General features: G+C 36.8%; 1 protein-coding gene across 3 annotated transcripts in view; it reads right to left on the reverse strand.

Moving 5' to 3' along the window:
- epha3 (eph receptor A3) overlaps positions 1–13,869 on the reverse strand; it is a 163,881-nt gene that overhangs the window by 35,576 nt on the left and 114,436 nt on the right. For all 3 annotated transcript variants that reach the window (XM_088353342.1, XM_088353344.1, XM_088353343.1), the window contains exons 7-11: positions 12,668–12,830; positions 12,481–12,586; positions 10,851–10,915; positions 8,662–8,787; positions 2,041–2,226 (exon numbers count right to left, since the gene is read on the reverse strand). In XM_088353342.1, the coding sequence (XP_088209468.1) occupies positions 2,041–2,226; positions 8,662–8,787; positions 10,851–10,915; positions 12,481–12,586; positions 12,668–12,830 (646 nt within the window). The remainder of the gene's footprint in view (positions 1–2,040; positions 2,227–8,661; positions 8,788–10,850; positions 10,916–12,480; positions 12,587–12,667; positions 12,831–13,869) is intronic.

Consider the following 13,869-nt stretch of genomic DNA (forward strand, 5'->3'; position numbering starts at 1 on the left):
AAAACACTTGCATAATTTTGACAGGACACTTTTGTATCTTTAAGTTAAACATAAATGCTAGTGCAAATTAAATTGATTAAATCTCCATATCTTCTGTAAGGCAAAAGCACCATCTAAATCAGTGTTTTTCTACTAGTGCAAACCAAAAGTGGGTTGTGGATGCGTTTTACTTGGGTCACTGGCCTTTGCCTTAACAAAATAATGCTAAGAAGAAGGGTCGTTTTGCAGTTGCAGTTTCTGGTCATCAACAATCGAGTTGAACACAGAACGATTGTGAAATACGAAAATGGTGTACGAGTGTCAGCCATTGAAGCGCTGCTAGAAGGTACAGTGAATGGTTTAAATATCTTAGAATTTTAGCTTTTTACCAGCATAGTAATCGTTAACTTAAATTGTTATTGATGTTTAGGTACACGCCTTATTATTTTTTTTCTAATTTCCTTTTAAATGGGGCTATTTCAAAGCAGGTTTAGGGTATTATTTAGAGTATCTACTATGTGTGCTGATACGTGAGCATGTATGGTTCATGTAATTATTTTGGTTTTGCTGGTCATTTTGTTTTTGAGAAAGAGGCGAAAATATTCAACTACCTCTTTTTTAACCTGCACAGTCCTTTCTTTGAAAATATTGAGAAGTGGATTTTTTTTTTTCTTGAATAACTGTAGCAACTTCATATTTATTGATTTTTTTTTAAAACACCCAATCGGATTATTAAATTATTAAACTCCATCCAATCACCCAAAAAAATACATTTAATTTAAAAGTAAATTTAAATAAACAATGTAAATTCAAGTGCTTTAATAATCAAAACAAAAAAATATTAATAGTATAAATCAAATAAATACATTAAGCACAATACAGGCTCTGTAAGAGGAACAACAAGCCATCCCATGAACTCGAACAAAGGGGGCATTGAATATTGTAGCTGGTGTTTTGCACCCTTTTTAGAGGGAACATGCTTTTGATGTGAGGCCAGGGGTGGTCCTCCTCTTCTGTGTTTTCATAGTTGGTTTTGCTAAGCAACATTTTCGAAACAACTTTTCCCCCGCTGAAGTTGAATATGGTCTAGTGACGAGGCTACTACGTTTAATTGGTTAAACATGGTAGAGCTTGGCGGAGTTCTGTATCAAAATAAATGGGCCTTAGCGGAGACAGACAGACGCGTACTTATGTGGAGGGGATTTTTTAAGTAACAAAGCAATGTCATGTAGCAGAGTAAAAGTATGGTTCTTCACAAATCTACTCAAGTAAAAGTAAAAGTATAGGGATTTTAAAACACTCCTAGAAGTACACAATTTCCCAAAACGTACTCAAGTATATGTAACTGAGTAAATGTAAACTGTTGCTACCCACCTCTGGGGGTGGGATACTATGCAAAGTCAAACCATGCAGCTGAACTAAATTAAAAAAGGAGGATGGAGCAATTTAGAAAGTGAGATCACAAGAGAGAATAGTAGAATTAGAATGGGGGAGATTAAACGAAAGAAAGCAAAAATTGAGGACAATTAAGTGAGGAAAGGCTCTTTGTGTTTTGCAGCGCTACATAACATGGCTGCCGCCTCGGGAAAAGATAGAGGCCAAGCGTGTTTCTCAGCGACAAAGTTCAGACTCATTATTTTGTTTTGTTTTTTTGCACTCATTCTGCTCTAAAGACTCCTCCTGTGCACCAATGATAGTCCAATAAAGAGGCCCAGTGGGGAACGAAATGTATATATGGATTTATGCCGCTAAGGACACAGCTTTGATCAGAGTACATTGATCTGAGGAGATTTACACCACGGCAACTCGATAAAAAAACGCTGTGATTTTCTCAAAGCGTTGGCCACTTTAGGGCCATTTGTAAAATCGGTATAAAACACCCCGCAGAGAATGGACGTGTCATGGAATGTGGATAGAAATCATAAATCAAGTTGTTTTTTGGTGCATTCTTCCACGGTGTTCACTTTCTTTGGGAAATTGTTAAAAAAATGCTATTTCATAATCCCAAAGAGATCTTCAAATGAGATCAACAGAGATGCCAGAAGAATAAATTTCACTCACTTCGTGTAACCACACCCTCCAGCCTGATGATGTTGGGGTGGTCAAACTGTCCCATGATTGACGCTTCAGCAAGGAAATCCCGTCTCTGCTTGTCTGTGTATCCTCCTTTTAATGTCTTGATGGCCACGCAGATTTCCTTCTTACTGGGCAGTTTGAGACGTCCACTGCACACCTCACCGAACTCACCTGGAGAAAGTTTTATGAAAATAAAATATAAACAGATCAAAAGATTGCTATGACCCAAAACAACATTATCCAAGATGCCTATTTACTATGATATCCACAAAGTGATGGCGCAGACACCATAATGATGACATTGATTGGAAGTAAATGATGCTAAAAATGTTTCAAAAAATGTTGTTATTGTGTCATACAGTGATGCCTCTGCATACAAGATTAATTGAATTGAGTTATTGTTCAGAATTGCTTGTATCTTGAGCGAAAAGTTCACGGATCCCTTGACTACATGGGTCGTCAGGGCACCAATGAGGACGTAACTCTGGACAGTTTGATCCATTGTATAAAAGTTGGCACCAGTCAATTCCCTAATGTTGTTGGCCCATTTCTTTTTGGGTTTTCCTCTCCACCTGCCGCCTTGGACTGTGACCTGGAGAATTATCTTGGCCAGTCCTGATGATCGTGTGACTGATACAAAATAACTGAAAACCGATTAATTCGTTCCAGACCTCGCTAAAGCATCCAGGTTAACACTTGATAGCTATAAACACCTCTTCTGAAGCTCAAACGTAGATGTATTACTGTATTTATATATATTTTGGTGTGTGCTGAAAGAGTAGTTATATTTATTTCACAAACCAACTACATTTAGTTACATTTTATAAGTTTCAGCAGGCCCTGAGGGCAGCCGGTACACTTATGTGGCCCTCTGTATTAGGTCGTTGCACAGCAGCTAAATGACTTCATGTCAGAAAATAACCTTTTTGAAACTGTCCAGTCAGCATTTAGAGCAAATCATTCTACTGAGACAGCCCTTGCAAAAGTAACCAATGATCTCCTTTTAACAATAGATTCTGGTGCCTCATCAATGTTACTGCTGCTGGATCTCAGCGCTGCTTTTGATACGGTCGACCACAACATATTATTGATTCGTCTAGAACGCATTGGTATCTCAGGAACTGTACTCTCGTGGTTTAGGTCCTACCTGTCAGACAGGATGCAATGTGTTAACTATGGCAATATGACCTCTAAACAATCTAATGTCCCTTGTGGTGTTCCTCAAGGCTCTGTACTTGGCCCCCTTCTTTTTAGTATTTATATGATCCCGCTTGGTGACATTATCCGCAAGTATAATATTAGTTTCCATTGCTATGCAGATGACACTCAACTGTATGTGCCACTGGAAAAAACTGGACATTTAAGTTTTAGTAATCTGGAGGATTGCCTTACTGAGATTCAAAGATGGATGTCAAATAATTTTTTACGCCTTAACCCAGAAAAAACTGAAATGTTGATTATTGGTCCAGCTCACTGTCGTCATTTGTTTTCAAACATTACCCTGAACCTAGACAAATGTAATATCACCCATAGTGACTCGGTCAAAAATCTAGGTGTTATATTTGATCCTAATCTGTCGTTTCAGTTACATGTGAAAAATATTACTAGAATAGCTTTCTACCACCTCCGTAATATTGCGAAGATTCGTTCAATGCTGTCCCAATCAGATGCAGAGATTTTAATTCATGCGTTTATTACTTCTCGGCTTGATTACTGTAATGTATTGCTTTCTGGTCTCCCGATGTCTAGCATTAAAAGTTTGCAGCTGGTTCAGAATGCGGCAGCTAGACTTTTGACTAAGACTAAAAAGTTTGAGCATATTACACCTGTATTGGCCAACTTGCACTGGCTCCCAGTCCACTTAAGATGTGACTTTAAGGTTCTCTTATTAACATATAAATGTTTGCATGGGCTTGCACCCTCTTATCTCTCTGATTTGATTTCCCCCTATGTTCCTGCACGGAGTCTGCGCTCGGAAAATGCCGGTCTACTTGTGATTCCGAGAGCCAAGAAGTCTGCGGGCTCGAGAGCGTTCTCCATCCGGGCCCCGGTGTTGTGGAATGCCCTGCCTCTGGAGATAAGATCTGCAACCTCAACGGAAGTTTTTAAATTGAGGCTTAAGACACACTTCTATTCCAAAGCATATGATTGATGCCCACCTCGTATTCTGTTTTGTCCTGTCTTTTTCTGAGGCCTGCCTGGCTGATACGAAGGAGAAGGATGATTTGGGATGGGTCAGCGGACCGGGGTCTGACCTGCAGCATGTCAACCCCTGCATTTACCAGCTGGCGTCGTCGTTGATGTCATGCTCTTTCCGGACATTTTCAACATCTTACCTAGTGTTTACTATTCTGTGTACAGTAATGCTAATTGTAATTCACCCTGTTCAATCCTGGAAGGGGGATTACCACATGTGAGGTCCTTTCTCAAGGTTTCTCTTTTCTCCTCACACTGAGGTTTTTGAGTTTTTCCTTGCCCGCATGCTGGTTTGCTAGTTTAAGATCAGGTAATTGTGTAATTTTGTAACTGTAATCCTGTGCAGTCCTTTGAGACATTTTTGTGATTAAGGGCTATATAAATAAATTTGACTTGACTTGACTTGACTATTATTTTTTTTTCAGGGGGCCTTCGGTAAAATTGAGCTTGAACCCCTGCAATAATTCATCATAAGGGACACAAGAACTGGCTAATGTTTTAAAATAACAATCACAGTTAAAGTGTATCATAAAGGACAGAATACAGGATTATTGTAAAAGAATTGACAACCTAAAAGTTGCTTGGACAGAATCGCTTGTTTTCACAGTTTTGCTACATTACAGATTTGCATGGTACATTGCGTTCTACATGGTGATTGGCTAACCAGTAAAAACGATAGTCATTGGTCAAAAATGAATACATGTTTACAGCGTACAGTACTTTTGTGTTTTAGACAAATGCTTGGGCCTGTGGAAAGGTTAACTAGGACAAGAACGTTTGATCACATTACCCCAATTTTAGCTGATCTGCACTGGCTCCCTGTTTAAGATGTGACTTTAGGGTTCTCTTGGAATTATGCACATTTTTTCATGAACATCCCCCCTCATATCTTTCTCAATTCCATTCTGCTTGGAGCCCCCACGAAATGCTGGTTTACTCGTGATTCCAAGATTCCAGGGACGAGAGTGTTCTCGGTTCAGGCACTGGTGCTGTGGAATGTTCTGCCCTCTGAGATATAATCTGCAAACTTAGTGTAAGTGTTTAAATCTAGGCTTAAGACACACTTAAATTCTATGAGTGATGTTGACCTCATACTCTTGTCTTGTCCTTGAGGGAGAAGGATGGGCCTGGTTGTTGCACATTGCATGCACTTAGACCTGATGTACGCCATCATCTAAAAATTGCTTCATCGGTCAAGATTTTGGGGCAGGAAGCTGTCAACTGGTCATTCTGTTATAATCTATATTTCATGTTGATGATGTCTGTGTAATGTCTGTTTATGCCCTTGCACCATCTATTGCAGTCTGGTCTTCATGGAAGGGGGATAACATAATGAGCGACCCCTTCCCAAGGTTTTTTTTCATTTTCCCCATCCGGAGATTTTTGAGTTTTTCTTTGTTCTCATGTCAGTTACATATCAGGGACTGGTGTAATGGTGGTCTATGTAGCCCTTAGTAACTTTTTGTGAATAAGGACTATAAAAATGAACATGACTTGACTTTACTTAAGTCCATTGCAGGTTATTCAATCTTACACGATTTATATTAAATGGAGGTATCTACTTCACAGATCGTGCCCATGACAGGTTCATTTTCGAACCTAATAACTGTGAAAAACAGTGATCACCGTACATCATAATCAATTAATCTGTTATAACTATGTTAAGCTATAAAAGTGAAAGTGTCAAAACTTTGGTAATGGAAGTTGTGACTTTCGTTATGTGATCAAGCGAGTGCATTTCTTGTACGAAAGAAACAAAAAATGCTTGATGGAGAAAATTCCCCTGCTGTTGACACAGCTCTATTGTCTTAGCACAACTGGATGCAAGGTGACCCAGTATGCCGTGATTAGAATTCCTTGATGGTGAGCGGATGTGTGCGTGTTTACTTCATCCTGTGCCAGTGTGTGTTTTGCACAATGTACAGTAAGTGGTGCTGGGAGCCTGCAACGCTTCAAATGCAGCCATCAACGCCGCAGCTGGCTTCAAGGATTTGGCCCGGCTTTAGACGAGCGGATCAAGAACGTCTACCGTACGATGTATATGCATATGGAACGTAGGGGTGATGTCAGAGCCGAGATATTTGTGGATCCTGCTTTTCCCCTAGCCTGTGCTACAATTTCCAGGCGTAACTCTGGAACATGGACCACAGGCAAGATTAGGTAAAGTAATACATGTATCGGCATTATGTAATTACGATACAAAAATGGAATGGTATTCCGTTACAGTTGCAGGAAAAATACATAATCAAATTACAGGTACACTTAGTTAAAATAAGATCACAATACTTTGGAGAATTATAAAATATTCAAAATTATATTTAAATATACATAATGTGCCGATAGACAAACTGTGTCAATCATAATTCCAATCACTGACACTCGAGATACAGAGAGAGATTAGGTTTACACACGACGTGCGCGCGGAACATAGTAAAGTCCATATATGTTGCAGAGATTGTACAGATTGCATGTTTGTCACACTGTGCTGCAGGTAAAAGCACTTTTGTTTTTGATCGTATTTTTGTCTCCTTTAATGTAGCACTCATTTTGTTGAATCAGCGTGAAGCTGCAGCTCTAGTGATACATACAGAGACATTTAATAAATATGATTGACTATGCATTTGTATTTTGCAGGTCATTGGTGTTCAAAATCCCTGTAGAATCACTGTATTGTTGTTTTGCGATAATGTTTTATTTAGCCTAGTAAATCTCAATATTGTCACGAGGTTTGGCATCCCCACTGTAAACAAGTAAAACTTAGACTTGGACAAAATAAATCATAGAGTTTGTGGGAAATGTAGTTACCATTGGGTGTGTTTAAAACAATATTCTGTTTTTAATGTGCTCGTAATGTGAGCTAAAACAGAACATAACTCGTCTGCCTTGTGTATTTTTGCTTAAAAAAAATACACGACGTGATTCAAATTTAAACACTTTTTGTAAGACCACTAGCATCTACCGGACCTTGGTGTTCTCCAATTTATTTTCAAGGTTGCATTGTTAATTTATCCTTAAAAAATTGAGTAACTGTATTCATATTACATTTATTTTGTCTTTTATTGGCATATTTGGTATCGGAGTACTCCAAAAGTAATCGAAAGTAATTAAAATGCATTACTGCAACATTATGGTATTCGAAATACATAACAAATTATGTTTTTTAACGGGTAACTAATAACTGTATCGGATTACATTTTGAAAGTAACCCTCCCAACCCTTGAGCACGGGTCACAATCTGGACGCGAAGCGATGGGGTCTGGAAGAATTTAGGCCGGAATAATTACAACCTGTCTAAATACCAACATCAGGCCTGCTCCATCCCGCAGTGAGCAGACCAGACAGGGTAAGGGAGCTTTTTTTGTGGTCACCCCCAGAGTGTGCAGATCTCGTTTTAATAGGGCTTGATTAGGGACACTCATTCACTTCCTGTTGTAAGCGGAGCCGAGTATCACACTTTGATGGGAAAGTCCCAGGTTTAAAAAAAAAACACACACAAAAATACACATAACTGTTCTGACATTTAACACACAATCAGCAAGTTGGAGAACGATCAAAGTCTGGTTAACGTAGCTTAGACATATGTGGATTTAAGGGTATCACTATAGAGTGAGTTACAACAGCCTTTTTAATTAAATTGTATTTATTTCAAGCAACATTACTCAACTATAGCAAGTTGCCGTCAATCATAATATGTATCCCAGCATCAAAGAGCTCAAAAAAACCTTACTACGTTAAAAAAGTTATCATTCTCCACATTTAACTTTATTGTGTTCCTATCAAAACCAGCATGATAGTTATTTGAACATAGTAACCAACTTAGTACTTTTCCAAATTGTATACTTCTTTTTTGTTTTCTTAAACATGACCTATTGTCCCCGTTAAAATATGTTCCCTTTACAAATAACGCTGTAGGTTAAAAAATAAATAAAATAAGAGAAAGAAAAATTTTAAAAAGGCAAAATAAAACTAAAATGAATAAAAACCTAAACTGAAAGTTAAAAAGGGAGCATTCTCTCTCCGGAAAAACTGGAAAAATATATGGTAAGACATAAATTATAATAAATGGAACAAAATGCTTATGCCATGCACTTAGAATAAATACAAAAATCTTACTGTATTGGCAGCGAATTGTGCTTATTTTAATTGTATTCTTTTACATTTTATAGCAATTATTACAAATATTTTCTATAGGGACATATAAAAAACAATACTTTCAAAAGAAAAACAGGCGTATCTAGTAGATACAATAGTAGATGATTTTACTTGTTTGAAGTTTTATTCTTTATTTCAACTAAAATGTTATTTTTTTCTTAAAATGAGCATTAACAGCTACCAATTGAAAAATTGCTAGAATTGTATTTTGCATAATAATGTCAGTTTTCAGATTGACATTACTGGTCTTGTTCTTACCTGCTCCCACCACTTTATCGATGGCAATGCAGGAGGCATCCAGCTCCTTAGCAAACTCATGCACGGCCTGACTCGGGTCTTCGTACGTGTGGGGGTCCACGTAGGTCTTAATACCCGGCAAACGTACTGCAATGGGAAAAAAGTAGGCATCAGGCACAAAGTGGTTGAAAATCGGCACTTTTCAAAGAAAAACTAGGATGATGTAATCGCTTTTTCATCAATGGGTTTCGAAAATGCCAGGATACTTAAGGATAGTTTGCAGAAGCCAGTTGAAATCCCTCAAACACATGTTGTAACAGCCTTGCAGATGTTTCTAAATGATGATAAGATGGGATTCATCCAAGTAAATAAAGAAAAAAAAGAATTGATCAGGTTGGGGGAAATTCCACCCCAATCATGACCATCTGCAAATAATACAATGCTGCTGTTCAAATGTGTTATAAAGCTTTACTCACAACAAAAAGATGGTATACATTGCAAAACATAGAAATAAATTAAAATCTTGCCCTATTGGAAGAAAATTGTCTTAACTTGAAGGGTATCTTTTTCTTTTGGTTATTTGAACTTGTTAGTTCTACTAAAATAAGAAACAATATACTTAAAATATGCAACATATCCTAGTTGACAAATGAATTTGCGCACTCTAAGTATTTCCCAGATTTTCAAACAATATTTCTCAAAATAAGAAATCATAGATTGATTAAGGATATTTTATTTTTCTCATTTTACTAGGCAAAAAAGTTATAGTGGGGGAAAAATAAGATACTAATGTCATAATGCTATACATAAGTGTTTATTGTAATATGCACAGTAAAGAACGACGATTCCCTGCACGATGAAATTCTTACTTTGCTGTCCAAGCAGTTGCCAGCGTAAAAAAAACTAAGAAACTATATAAATGCATACGTAAAATAATAAAACAACATTAAAAAAGAAAAATACAAGATGTTCTGACAAAAATACACAAGATTAACTCAAGACGAGTTAAGGCATAAGACACATAACATACGACATATTTGAAAGTGACTGTATTGCAAGACAAGTGTACAAACAAGTTTTATGAGGAATACTTGGAAAATGACAATATTACCCTAGGTATTTATTTTTATTCTTAAATAATTTGAAAAAAAACAAAAAACAATGAGGTCATTTTAGACCCCACCAAGGTTTCTGAGCACATTTCCGACAGTGGGTTAATAATTGATTTTTGGCATTGTTAAATTGCATTAAAAAAAAAAAACGCAAAATTGCCGCCCCCTGCCTAAAAATATATATAAATACATTCCAATTAGGTCCAGCGTTTTAACAATACTTAAATATGTCTAATATATATTTTACTACTACTTTACTACTTTACTTTAATCAGAGATTAAATTCATTCTCTTAATTTGAGTTTAGTTGTAAACAAAATAAATATTCATAAATAAATAATCTTGGGGAATTTTGTGTTTGAAGCTTCACGAAGCACCAGTACTATGCGTATTAAGTTATTCGAAAGTTTTTTTTTCTCCTTTGAGTATGAATGCTAACATCAAAGCAATCGATTCAACTTCTACTACATTAGTGAAGACACAAAAAAACAAAGTATAAACATTAAAATAAATCATAGCAATTTTAATGTGTGAATACTCAATAACGTGACCCTGTTAATATATCTGTTATGTTCCTTAACTTTAGCTTTTACAAAATATATATTTATTTATCTGTACTGCTAAATAAAAATAATTAGACAAATGCAAATAGTAAAAACTTCAGCTGGAAAAAAAATAATTGCAAGTAATTTATTATTCCTTTCCCAAGAGTTGTAAAGCATTCTTAATACCTACTCAACCACTGTGCCAAAGACATTATCCTATTCTAATTAGTTAGGCTGGAAAATCATATCTATTTCAAAAATGAATTCATTTATATAGCCATTAAAAGCCGTGCTTGTGTGCTGAGGCATTTTTGACTATAAGATGCTTTGGAGCGGTTGGGAAAAGCAACATTGGAAAACAGAACACTGTCAAGTTGTGGTCACTTTTCCCATCAGAAAAAGTTTATTTGGTAGTGTAAAAACACTGTGTGAAATAAATATGTACGGGAATGAAACATTTGAGCGATTTATAATGTGGCTGGCTAATTTGAGTTCAGTGAACTGTAAAGCGGAGACGGAAAAGAAGTTAAAAAAAAAACAGTAGGGCACTCACGGTGGCCGTTGCCAAAGTGCAGTCTTTTTTCATCTGGATGTTTGGATTTGCCACGGCAACAATACCTGTCAAAACCAAATGAAAGAAGGTCAGTAATTGTGTTAATTGTGGCAGCAATTTCAATAGTTGGTCGCGGTTTTAGTCCAATTTCTGTCTGTTACCTTCTTCTGGTTTTTAATTTAATGTATTTTCCAAATTATATAAATATATTTAGTTTGGCCGGTGGTGCAACTTATATGTGAAATTATAACACATTATTATATCAATGAGTTTTAAATTCATATTACCGGTATATCATTTCACATGTTATTTTCAAACTAATCCGCAAGAGGGCGCTCCAGGTCTGTGTTGGTAATTTAAACATCGCCCTGTTGAAATTACCAACACAACCCCAGTGATTTACAAAAACAACTAAGAAGAGTTTAACAAAAATGGCACCAAAAATACATTTATTTCTGCAGATTACAAGCTGCAAAAAGTAAAAATATGCAACCAAAATGGTAATCGAGCAGCAGAAAGAACATTTGCATTTAGCGGGAAGCGGATGTGACGATGACTCTGTCATAAGTCACGTGGATGTGGAAGGGGGAAGCTGCCTATTGTCTGCCTCCCGAGTTGGGAGAATTGTTTACAGTTAAAAGTGAACAGAGGATGAAGATTTTATTGGATTTAGTTTTGGAGTGAAACTGATTGTTAAGTTAACATGTTCTTTACGCTTGAGTTATCTGGAATAACTGATAATGTCATTTCTGACATTACCAGGTACAGTATGTCTATCATGTAACGTTAGAATAGAATGCACTTATTCAGCCTGTTGTTCTCTGTTTTATGTTTAGTTTTAATTCCCTTCAAGACGACATGCTTGTTTTTGGTGTTGGATTTTATCAAATAAACTCCCTCTAAAAATGCTAATTATACTCCACGTGTGACTTATATATGTTTTTTCCCCCCTCTTAATTATGCTGTGTTCAGCTGGTGCGACGATTTATAGTCCCGAAAATAGGGTAGTTTAAGTTTAGTTGAGTGTCAGTTAACACGGTGATATTTGTTTTCATCCAAGTTAACATAGAATAGAAATGAATATAAAAGAATAATATTTATTGTCAATGATAAAACGTGAACATTGTTTGCAACAAGATTAGACATGGCACTCCAGGATAGACACATAATAGAGACTTTAAAAAAAGAGATATAAGATAAAAGAATGCAAGGATAAATACGCATATTCTAGTTGTCTAGTTTCCGTCAATAAAATTTCAAGAATTGTGTCCAAATTTATCTAGGACAATCAATTTGCAATATTCGATTACTTAAAAGCAAACTATAAATAACACTTATTTTCACAGACCAAAAAGACAAACTTTGAACAAAGTTGTATAAATTCATTCTCTTTTCTCCATCTTGTATATGCAAAGGCTTTTTGAACTCAATTGGGCAATCTTTAAACATACTTAATAAATAAAATATCTGATTTAAAAAAATTTAAGGACACCTCAAACTACGAACCCCAATTTTAAGGGGCACCCTGGTGCCAGTTAGCCATTCTTCTTGTAATTCTAATGCCAATGTAGTCAATCCAATTTTTAGGTGAGTGCATTGGGATTGTGCCAATAATGACTTGTGGACATACCTCCCAATTAACACGTAGAGCAGCACAGTAAGCAGGATGATGGCCACTGCCGAGGAAATGGCAATGAGAACCACCTGGCTACTTTCACCGGATATAGAGAAAGCCGCTAAAAGTTAAAAAAAAAACAGAATCTTTATTGATGTGAACTGCACACAACACACTCGAAGCCCCCAAAATGGCTACTTACAGTCTGGACTGGTCTCGAACTGGAAACTGGGGCTGCTGGCACCATAACCGGCTGCCGTTCGGGCTCGTATCTGCAGCAGGTAGGCGGTATTGGGCTTCAGACCGTTCAGCGTTACGTTACAACCCCGGGCCCGGAGAATGGTGTAGCTGGTCTCCTGCTCCTCCTAGCAACAATGCAGACAGAGAAATTAAAGACGTAGCCTCGGGCCGAAATATTAATGAATCCAACATGTGCGGTTGTCATGTGAGAGCAGCGGCCGTCGTAAGTGCGCACACCCAAACAACGTAGACAGTTTGACAGCTCTGCCTTTATCTGATGAATTACGGCCCGGCTATTTCACGGCTTCTCTCCTGCTGATCCGTGCTGATAAAACAAAAGCAAGAACGCAGAGGCTTTCACCTTGCGACCAGATGTGGAATCTGCTAGGAGAGATGGAAATCACACCTTAATTGGAGTCTATGGTGTGACTTTTTCCAGATCATGGGAAAGATTGGATGGCAAATTAGCTTGATTAGAAATGAGCTTCACGAAGCGTTTGAGATATGTTTTTGACACCCTAACGGGGTGTTTCGGTTTAAAGATGATGTGGAAATTTGAAGATCACTGTTTAGATGAGTGAGATGTTTATTTTGTTTTTAATATTGGACACCTGCAAAGGAGATCACATTGAATGCCAGTACCTTATTATAACTAGTATTGCTTACTGTTGTTCAGTATTTTAAAGCGTATGCATTGTATACATTACGGGCATTACCGGACAATAATGTTGCTGTTGTTTGAAGTTCTACACCCTTTAAGGGTAGTCTGATTTTTGTACAGTATTCAACTAGAAGAAAGGACTCAGTCCTCTCCTGTTCTCCTTGCAAGTTAAAAGTTAACTCAATATCCTTGTAGTGTGCGCGTCTACTAAATTTGAAAACAATCAACAGGAGAAAAAAATGAAAGAATCTTCAGTTTCTGATTTCAAGTTTTCAGATTTTAGTAATTTGTAAATTATGTTCACTGAAGTTTGTTCATTAACATTATTTCCCATCGTGTTCTTAAGACAGTGACTATTATTATTTTTTCAAACGTATCACTCTGGTTTCCATAGTTTTTGTATCATTTTTCATATTTTACCTTTTTTTATTGTCTCAGTTTTAAATGACATTTTTACTTTGTTTACTAGACTTTGTGGAATTTATGAAAAATCCATTCTTAGT

This window comes from Urocampus carinirostris, chromosome 14 (assembly GCF_059441175.1).
Source record: "Urocampus carinirostris isolate Australia breed hairy pipefish chromosome 14, RoL_Ucar_1.0, whole genome shotgun sequence".
NCBI classification, from domain to species: domain Eukaryota; kingdom Metazoa; phylum Chordata; class Actinopteri; order Syngnathiformes; family Syngnathidae; genus Urocampus; species Urocampus carinirostris.